Raw genomic sequence first — 10,068 nt, forward strand, 5'->3', positions numbered from 1 at the left:
CTTTGTACCTTTATCTTCAATCACATTGACTCCCGTGTCGCGACTGGTCACAACGCCCCTGAAGATGGCGTTCCCCAGGCGCACTTCCCCGACAAGTTGTTTGACTTCATCTTCCTCTCCTGATTGACATTCTCTCTTTTCCTCTCCCGACTTGTCTTCCTCTTCTCTACACGCTTCTTCGACTTTCAGGTCTTCGCCTTCGAGACCCGCCTCCTGCTGGGGCGAAGCGGCGGTTGCTAAAGAGTGCGAATTCCCTCGGGGCACTGCACGCCAGGGAGTCTTCAGAGAGAGACCGTTTCCGCCGCCGCTCTCAACATCTGCGTGATCTCTTGGCAGCTGAGGATTCGAGTCTCCCCGTGATTGGCTAGCCGACGCAGGCTCCTTCTTTGGATGGGGGGAAAGCGGATTTGCACGCTTTCGTTTTTCTTCTGGTTGTGAAAGATCGAGAGTTGACGCGCCACACGCGCCCTCTGCAAGGGATGCAGCTCCCCGGACACGGCGCATCCAGAACCGGTGTCTTCTCGGAGCAAGGAGAGAATGACAGATTTTCGTGGACGTCGCTTTCCAGAAGGCTTCAGAAGAAAGCACAGTCGTTTCCGAGGCGGGCATTAGCACGGAAGGAGCGAAGGAAGGGGACCGCTCTCCTTCCTGGTGCGGTGGTGACGCCATGGTGGCTTGGTTCAAATGGGGAATAAGCGGTCGGCGGGGTGCGTTTTTTAGCCATGAAAACTTTTTCCCGGCAGAAAATCAGCGTCGATCGAGAGTCTCTTGCAGCCGGAAGAAAGGCAAGTTCCGTGCCGGAGAAAGGGTCGAGAAACTGCAACTGGAAACGAAGCGAATTGGACACGACGGGGCCAACCTAAACGGTGACACCGGCGCGGGCCATTTGCCGACTCAGCTTTGGAACAAGCACAGAGGACGTTTAGGACTCAGATGAAGAAAACGGTGTCGGCGGGAGGTGTAACTGCCACAGATCGCAAGGCAACGGACCTGGGATGGGTAGGGATCCAGTACGATGCCGTCAGCAAAAATGCCCGAAGAGAATTGACCATTTCGCTGTGCCGGTAAGTGGTGAAAAGCCCCGAAACGTTTACCACTTGACTGAATCGAGTTTAGAATACATTTACGCATAGATGTCTGGGGTATTGGAAACACGCAGTCCCTCATGGAAATGGATATATATATGTATGTATATATATATATATATATATATATATTTGTATATATTTGCATATACAAGAAACATCAGAACGTCAGGTAGACTGTCGTTGTTCCGAGGCGACGACGGCTTGGCTGTGCCCAAATGGTACGTCACAATCAAAGAGAAAGGGCTCTGCAACTCTGTCGTCCATGGCGTCGGAGAGATATACCGTCGCCCCCGTGGAAATATGGATACTTCCTCAAAGATATGCACCCGAAATTCCTTGCTGTTGAAGACGAGACAGCAGATTGCCCTTCGTAGACGCAGTCTGTACCCACACACTGCCACCCCTCTGGACTGGTTAAGACAGCTAAAATTGTTGGATTTCAATATTCTACGACATCAAGGTTATTCCACAACGGTAATGGTCTAGACGTAATACATGGATTACGGTTATCACTCGTATTAACAGTTATTTTGTTTCCCTGTTGTGGAGCGCAGGGGACAAGGGTCGGGTGCATCCACGCCGGCGAGGAGCTTGTCAAAATGATGTGGTCCTGAATCCCTGGGGAAGAAGTGTTGCGACGGCGGGTTTCTGACGCATACTCTCGAGGTATGACATGTTACAGTGCATTCCCATCGTGCTGGAGGATCAAAGAGCATTTAGGGGACAGACACTTCGTCAGAGGTTAACTTCAAGATCGGTGGCGTCCAGCGTCAATTGCCTCAAACTAACAGATACGAAGCTTCGGCAGAACTTTTGACTCATGCAGGAGACCGGAAGACAACGTACGTCATCTCTAACGCTGGAAGGTACCGGTCATCCTGATTTCTCTTTTCTCTCATTGTCAGATTGTATTGGTGTTTCACTCCCAGAAATCTGCGTTTCATTTCGGAATAATGTCCAGTAGCAATTCCGCTGTCGCTTCTCATTCCATTTATCTACACAAGCGGGGAAAATGCTACTGTCCGCTAACCTGGGTTGGAACGAGCTAGACCAGGAGGAACAGATTGCCCGTTTGCTTTAGCACAAATCTGACGCTTCTGTGAGACGGTCTCTCTCGGATAGCTGCATTGGTACGGAGAGGAAACTGGGATCATATGCAGGTTTGGGTTTTCTGCCATCTCAGCTCAGAACGCGCAAAACGCCGGCGAAAAGGGTGGGACGCGACTGTCACTCAAGCCCCGAAACAAAAGAAGCTTTTCGTAGACTGGTTGCGTTTCAGCCGGGGGACTTTTAATCTAGTGAGAAACACTCAGAGTTAATTTTTCGAGTACTCCGCGAAGCGCCCTACCTGGTGGCGCACATGCAGACTGGAAACATGGTGTGCGTCTTGTGAACGGCTTTATTTCGTTCAGATCTTGAAGATCGCCCAAGACGTGCCAGCATCTACACATATGCATGTTCTTCAAGCATGCAATCGCATTTTCCCTCCATTTTGTGTCAGTGGAGCTGTGTCAGGAGGTCGCACGGTTTGAAACATTCGCGCGCATTCATCCCTCTCCCCAGTTGCGCCTGTCTGAGCAGCAGAGAGATCCATCGTTCGGTTGCCTTTTATTCACGGCTTTCCGTTTCACAGGAAGCAACGCGACACAGCAGGGGCATATCCCAACGACAGACCAAGCGGCCACAGGTACAAAGTCGCGCAGAAAGGCGCGACTTGCCTTGATTGTGTACCTCCGAGAAGCGCGTCGGAAAAAACGTTTCCTGGCGACCTCCCTCACTGGTAGTTTAGTGCAAGTGCAGCAACGGCCTGATAACAGCGATGTCTTTCGCTGACGGTTTTCCTCCTGTCTCCGTCATCGAAATAACATCTACAGCCGAGCAGCATTAGCGGCCGCCTTCGGCAGGCTGTAAATGGACGAGTCGCGAGGATACACGTGGAAGCGTTGCGACAGCCATGAAACGCGTTTAGCTGAGAATCGTAACTCTCTCTTAACAGAGCTTGGCAGGGAATTCAGCTAGGCTTCTCTGGAGGTAAAGAATCCTCAATGACTTGTGTGCCGTTCCCCTTGCCATGCATGATTACACCTCGCAACAGATCGGCATGCTCAGAAAGACATGCACTCCCGTTTCCCTTGAGCTCAGCGACGGCACAAAAAAGGCTTCCTTGAAAAAACAGAGAGAAATAAATTGCGAGGAGAGGGATACGGACTCTGCAAGACACGAGACCCTTCTGAACTGGACCAAACTCATAACGAGCCGAAACAAAAACTCAGATGAAAAAGCAAGAAACCATTCACAAGACCCTTTAGAGCGTTCCGCTACCGTGCGATCGTGCATTGCGGGCGATGTGTGTTCGATTTCGCGTTTCCTCACTTTCATGCATCACGCATATCGGAACCTGGCGACTGCCCTGAGTGTTCTGCCACGCTCTCGTTCCCGAGTTTCTAGAAAAATCGGTGTCTCCGTGACGAAGTGCGTCACAACTCCCGTTTCCATGCGTTAGGCAACAACACAGGGTTCATTTGAACTCTTGCACTTGAGATTCCAAGTTTCTTGAAATCACCTTGCCTCGGGGGGTATAGTATACGCGGCGACTATTGATTTCCGTGGTTTTCCTGCCGATTTCCAGGTCCACATTCTCTCGTCCTGTTTCATGCTTTCAAAAAACTCAGGAGAAAAGAAATGCGCCTGGCGCAGGCATGAACAAACGCGCCTCCAGTTACTTGATGTGCCCAGTGAAGTGCCTGTATACAACTCCTCTAGAATGCAGGGTGCGAGACGAAAGTGCCTGAGTCGATGTGCTTCCTTCATTCAGATCAGAAAGCGAATCTTCTCGAGTTGGCTTTCGCTCAATTCTCATCTGCTCTCACAGCCCACACTCTTTCTACGCCGTCAATGGCTCCACGCGACCATCCCTATTTCGCCATTATTGCTTTTTCATGATGAATGGAGTTTGATGGGGCGAAGCAATTGCTTTCGTAATCGAAAAGAGGGGAAGGGGGACAGGGACACAGTGCATATAGGGGAATGCCCCGGAGAGAGAAAAAAGCTAAGTAAGCCATAACGTGAGGGAGGAACGCGCAAAGTTTGTCACGCGCAACAAGAAAACAGTGGAATGGCCACAGACAAGTTACACCGTAGGAAGGACAGAGAGGAGACGAGCTTCTCCGCATCGAGAATCCTTTCACCTCATCCATCCTGTTCTAGCGTGAACGGAGAGAACCCGCTGGAGGGACACGCACGACCCTATGCATAAATCTGTGCACACTCCAGAGAGTCGAATCTGTATGTGTCACATATCAGCCTAGAAGAAGCATGGCTATGCATAGATAGATAGACACAGCGGATACATGCACATGCATGCAAGAACGACCGTGGGCACGCACCTCGACTCCCTTGGGCGACAAAAGGAAAGCCCTGCACAGGAAACTGTCGGAAAGGATCCTTGTCAGCGGTCCCCGCTTTCTTTGGTCGCCGGGCTCAAAAACTGTTCTTTGTCTAAGTGTCCCCTCTACCTCAGGTTCAACGTTTTCCTTTTCTCTGAAAAACTTGCCATCATTGACGTCTCTCCTCGCCCCAAACCGACTCTGTTTCCCGCCGTCTTTTTCTGCGTTGGAGTTAACCACGTTACACAGTCCCGGGTACGTATCTATATACAAATCGGTCTTCAGAGTGGGGCATTTCGAGCATTTACACTTAGACGCACGCTTCCATACGCAACCATAGACATGACATACTGGATCTAGCTTTGTGTTGTCAACTCTCTCCCCTAGACACAAGGACAGCGCTCTCCTGCCGCGCAGCCTCGAAGCCTGAGAGCCCCAGACCCGACGCGGCGAGAGGCACCCGGGACACCAGAAAGAAACCAAGAATGAGAAGAGTGAGGACGTGACCGCCACACAATGTGTCTCTTGTCGGCAGCGGTCGAGTGCGCTTCTCTTCGCAGGCGCGCCGAAAAAGCCTTATCCCAACTTGGCCTTTCTTCGCTCGCCCTTGCCGACGGCATGGAAACCACTCTTGATAGTCGTCACGGATCTGTTCGCTCCACAGGCCACACAGCTTTGCTGCCACAGACGGGTTCTGCTGTCCCTTTGCATCGTGGTGTTTGGGCTCTTGCACATTTGGCACGTGACGTATTCGGCTGTAAAAACCAAAGACAAAAGAAGGGGAAGCACTGATCCCATTAGCCTCTCGCTGTTCTTCCCTCTCTTCAGAAACTCGAACCCCCGTTCAAAAACGTAGACCCCTGCGTTTCCTCGGGGTGTCTCCCCTCCACTGGTGTCAGACTTCTATACGGCCCGTTCAACCGTCCTCTTGCCGCCGGGAGAGGAGGCAGGAAAATCCGACGGCAAATCATACGCAGAGAAATCATACTCAAAGACCCAAATCTGGATCCGCGTGAAAACTCCGCCTCTCTCTTTACACGAGGAAACACACAGAAGAAACGGCGATGTGAATGCATGTGCATGCACCCGCCTAGATATCAATAAAGAGGGCCTCACTGCAGAGGAGACTCCATTGTGCCCGGAAACAACCGTAGAAAAACTCAGAATCGGGAAAAGGGTACGGTCGTCTGTCTTTCAGAGGTCTGCTTACTGATGTATTTCCTGAGGAGAGCCTCAATGTGCTTCGGCCCGTACTTTCCCTTCAACACGAGCTGGCCGTCTCCGGCAATGGAACCTTCTGTGCCGAGCTCCGCCAAGACGAACTGATGCACGTGGTCAGGCTGACGGTTCATGATGTTGCAGATGTCCTTGAAGTTGATCCACGCAACCTAAAGGAAGATCCCGAAAAGACATGCATTCAAAGTTCAGTGCCGGAGAAGACGGGCAGAAGCACCGACGGCGCAGAGAGGCGAGAGACACCCCAAACCGGGAGACACATACGAAAGCGGAGAAAGACAACAAAGGGAAGAAAGAAGAGGGGCGAAAGGGAACAGAGAGAAAGGAGTCGCTACGCGGCACAGCGATAGAAACAGACACTTTCGAACGCAACGCCCTGCAAGACCCCTCTCCAGTTCTTCTCTCAGAAACACTGAGAGGAACATCCCCCAAACGTTCCGTCTTATTTTTCCCGGAATCGTCCTTCGCTCTCTCTCTCTCTCTGCCGATTTCCTCTCTACCTCTTGTCGACGCACTGAGCGCGAGCTGTGTTCTCTCTCGCCTCGTTCTTTCCTTTCGCTTTCTGAGTTTCTCCCATCATTTGCTCTGCCGTTCCGGCCACCCGAAAAAGAGTCCTCTCACCTTCTTGGAACCGACGCGGACGACTTGTGGCGGCTTGATGGTGTAACGCTTCGCTCCAGAGAGATCAGGGTTGTGTTTCTCAATCAAAGTTTGGATGCGTTGAAGCATCTGAAAACAAAAACGGATAGTGAAATCCACTTTCAGCTGGAGACAACAACCAGAAGGCCTGTCTCCATCCAACTCCCCGCCTCAAAACGCGTTCACAGCTTCGCCTACTCCCAGAAACCCAGAAACAGTCCCGGATACACATCCATACTTAGGTACGCTAAGATGTACATGCACACATCCACATGAAGAAATACTCATGTGTATAGGTACAGAGGTAGACTGCGACAGGAGTGTACAGATAGATAGATGCACATATCCATATATATACATATATATATATATATATATGTTCATTTATATATGTACTCTGTCGACAACGTGTCAGACTTAGACCCGAATAGACATCTACATATACGTGTTTGTGGGAGTAGATTCCCACACTTGCAACAAATCTGTAGGAGACGACAAGAAAGCATTTATTTGCATATCTAAATGTGTGATGAAGAAGGAAGGTCAGAAGCAAATGTAAAAGAAAATGGCAGTGCCAGGAAACGAGGCCTGAAGGGGTGCTTGTTTTCGGTGTCTTCTGACCTCTTGGTAGGTGTACTCCTTTCCGCGCTTGAACACTTCTCCAGTCCCATCGATAATCGTCGCCTCCTCTTCAGCTGAAAAAGGGCAAGGAAATGCATAAAACGCGAAACGCATGTAGGCACAAAAAAAAAGATTTCCAGCGAGAGACAAAAATCACGGCGGCTGCTGCGCGCATGCAGAGAGTCAGAGAGACATAACAACCCCATCGAAACAAAGCAACTTCAAGGGTAAAACACACATAAATGTATGAATAAACAAATAATATATATGCATATGTATATACGACTATGTACGTGTTTTTGATTCACGTCCTTCATATGTACAGCACGCTCAGTAGTTACATATTTGTGGGCTTGTATGTGCGCTCATGAACAGTTACACATGGCCTTTTTTGTGAGCCGAAACGGTTACACACGAAACGATGGAGACGAGTGCACGGAGAGGAAAGAAATGGAAGAAAGTTGCTCGGACGTCAGATTCCGACATTGAAGCAACAAATGAAGAGCAGGAGCTAGGCACGCAACAGAGACAGGTGCGAAAAGTCGTGATTGTCGCCAGGAGAGAAGAAGAGATTTCCACGACGTACCTTGTTCGGTCTCCTTCTTCTCCTTCTTCTTTCTGCGACGACGCTCACCGAAGTCGAACTGCTGGGGAGCCTGAAAAAAGGTAAGACAGAGAAGGCAAGAAAAGTGAGGAGAAAGGAACAGAGTTGCTCGGAGTTTGGACAAGCCTGGGCAAGGGGAAAAGGGAAGAAGGAGGAAGTGAAAGGCGGGGAAGACAGGCAAAGGAAACAGCCCCAATGCGTGTGTGGATGAAAAAGTGAGCTGTGAAAGAAGGAGAAGCGCGAAAGGCGCAGAGAGACTCACACAGAACTGATCAGACGTAAGACACGTCGGGCGAGGAGAGCAACGAAAAAAGACCGGGAAGGCCGAAACTGAACACGTCGACTCGCGGGCAAAAAGGGATAGAAAAGGGACGCGAAAGAAGAGGGCGCAGAGAAGAAAAGAAAAGAGACGGGAAGAAAAGAGTAGAAGTCGAGAGACAGAGAGATATAACGAAAGACGGGAATCGATACAAGAGGCGCAGAGAAGGGCACTCAGAGAGACTGCGGAAGAGATAAGACAGGAAATCGCCTTCCACACTTTTTCTACTGAATTTTGCTCAAGTGCATTGCCTTCTTTAGCAACCTTGGCTCAATCTCCGCGGGTGACCAAAAAAGATTGAAAGAACGTTCTCGGTTAGAACCGGGAGTTAAAGCATTGCACACACACGCATGTGACTGGAGGTGTACATCCACCCCGTTCGGTGCTCCACTCCGGTAGGCTCCCTTCTTAGCTCCTTCTTGCCTTTCCCTTCTTTTCGGCCTGACACCCCTCTGGATCTCCGCCTTATCACAGATGTTAAAGAACACCAACACCAAAGGTGAAAGCACGCACACACACACACACACACGTGCTCACATATCCACGTCTACATATATATATATATAGTAGGTATATATACGTGGATGCATATATATATATATATATATATATAGAGAGAGAGAGAGAGAGAGAAAGAGAGAGTAGATACATCTACTGTATATACGTAGAGAGCAATAGCTGGTTGTGTATCCCAGTTTTACATTTTCAGGTTTTCTTCCTCGTACAGGCCTTGTGTGCTTCTGATCTGAACGTTTTGCACATCGTTCCGTCGGGCTGTCTTCTCAGAAGATGCTGGAAGAAAAGAGCGAGAAAAGCATGCAGATTCTTTCGACTGCTTTTACCTCTTCTTCAGCTTCGGCCTGTTGCGGTTCGGCCGCCTCAGCCTGCGCCTCGGGGGCGGAGGCTTCTTCTCGTTTCTCTATCTCTGCCATGTTGCGAAAAATTCTGGAGTCGGATGGAGACGAGGAAAGCAGGAGACGAAGAGGAAAGAGAAGACAAGGATCTTCCAGGAATTCCTCACGGCAGAAATTCAGTTGCAGGTACGCCGAATCCCAGCCGGTGACCAAAGGTCTACACAAGGAGCTCAAAGACACACGAGAGGAAAGGAAAAAGGACGGACCAAAGAGAGGTGGAGAGACAAGCAGAAAGCGGGACGGAAATGGCAAACAGAAAGGGAGAAAGGCAGGCGAGGTGTCTGTACCGCTCAGCTCGCGCGAAGAAGAAGCGTTTTCTTGTGGGGTGATTTGCACGCCAGAGGCAGTTTCTGGCCTTTTGACTTGCTGCATGCGCAAAGGTCGCCAGAAAATGGCGAGACGGCTTATACACGGGAGTTTTCGCGTACTCGGTCACGCCTCGCCAGCGTTCTGAGTTTTTTCTGGAACGTTCTGTGCAAGCGTTTTCCGGGAAAAAAGGAAACTCAGCTGTACCCGGTAAGCTTCCCCTCGTGCATCTCCTCACTGTTGTAAAGAACTCATTCTCTGCCTTTCTCTGTGTCGGTTCTTGTCTGCTGTCTCTGCTCCAACTTAGCTGTTTTCGCCGCAGCGCCTGCATGTGCATCTGAGAGGCTTATCCCGATTCAACACAACAGATGCTTCCGCCTTCTTGTTCCCTGTGGCGGTTGCTTGGAAGGTTTCTGGACAAACTAGTTTTAAATTTTTCGTATGTTCTCTTTGGATCGAGTCGCATGTGACGCGCTCCTCTCGGCAGGCACAGACTGCTTGTCGCAGCGACGGTGAAGACATCCTTGTTGCGCTTCTTTCCGGTGTCTGTCGAGCCACGGGGTCGTCCATCATCTGAGTGAATCTTCTCTGTTTCCTGGCAACATGGAATCTCACAAGAGCTGTCCGTACACTGGACTCCCAGTGTGTACGTGTCCTGAGGGCCGAGATTCCCCTCGGCTGGTTCCCTCTCTTGGACATACGACTCGTTTCTCGTGGTCCGTCTCCTCTCCTGCTCCGCAGCCTTCTTCTCTTACTCCCCTTTCTTCTTCTCTTTCTTCTTCTCTTTCGTCTTCTCTTTCTTCTTCGCGTTCTTCCTCTCGTTCCTCGTCTCTCTCTTCTTCGCCGTGTTCGTCTGTCTCTGCTTCTCCGGCCTGTTCGCCGTCCTCTTCTTTTTCTTCCCTGACTTTTTCGCCACTTCTGTCTTCGTCTTTTTCTTCGTGCTCGTTGTCGGGGG

General features: G+C 50.3%; 2 protein-coding genes across 2 annotated transcripts in view; both read right to left on the bottom strand.

The window, feature by feature from the left end:
• Positions 1-669, bottom strand: part of NCLIV_049930 (conserved hypothetical protein) — a gene marked incomplete at both ends in the record, with an annotated part of 13,509 nt that extends 12,840 nt beyond the window's left edge. Inside the window, one exon of the mRNA XM_003884545.1 lies at positions 9-669. Coding sequence (XP_003884594.1) covers positions 9-669 — 661 coding nt within the window. The remainder of the gene's footprint in view (positions 1-8) is intronic.
• A 4,381-nt stretch (positions 670-5,050) lies between these two features.
• NCLIV_049940 (Translation initiation factor IF-2 beta subunit,related) lies at positions 5,051-8,825 on the bottom strand (the record flags this gene model as incomplete). The annotated part of the gene is made up of 6 exons (XM_003884546.1): positions 5,051-5,229; positions 5,685-5,862; positions 6,332-6,439; positions 6,971-7,044; positions 7,557-7,626; positions 8,736-8,825. The coding sequence occupies 6 exons, from the start codon at positions 8,823-8,825 to the stop codon at positions 5,051-5,053; spliced, it is 699 nt and encodes a 232-aa protein (XP_003884595.1).
• Positions 8,826-10,068: the final 1,243 nt, after the last annotated feature.

The sequence above is a fragment of the Neospora caninum genome, chromosome X (genome assembly GCF_000208865.1).
Source record: "Neospora caninum Liverpool complete genome, chromosome X".
Taxonomy (NCBI): Eukaryota; Apicomplexa; class Conoidasida; order Eucoccidiorida; family Sarcocystidae; genus Neospora; species Neospora caninum.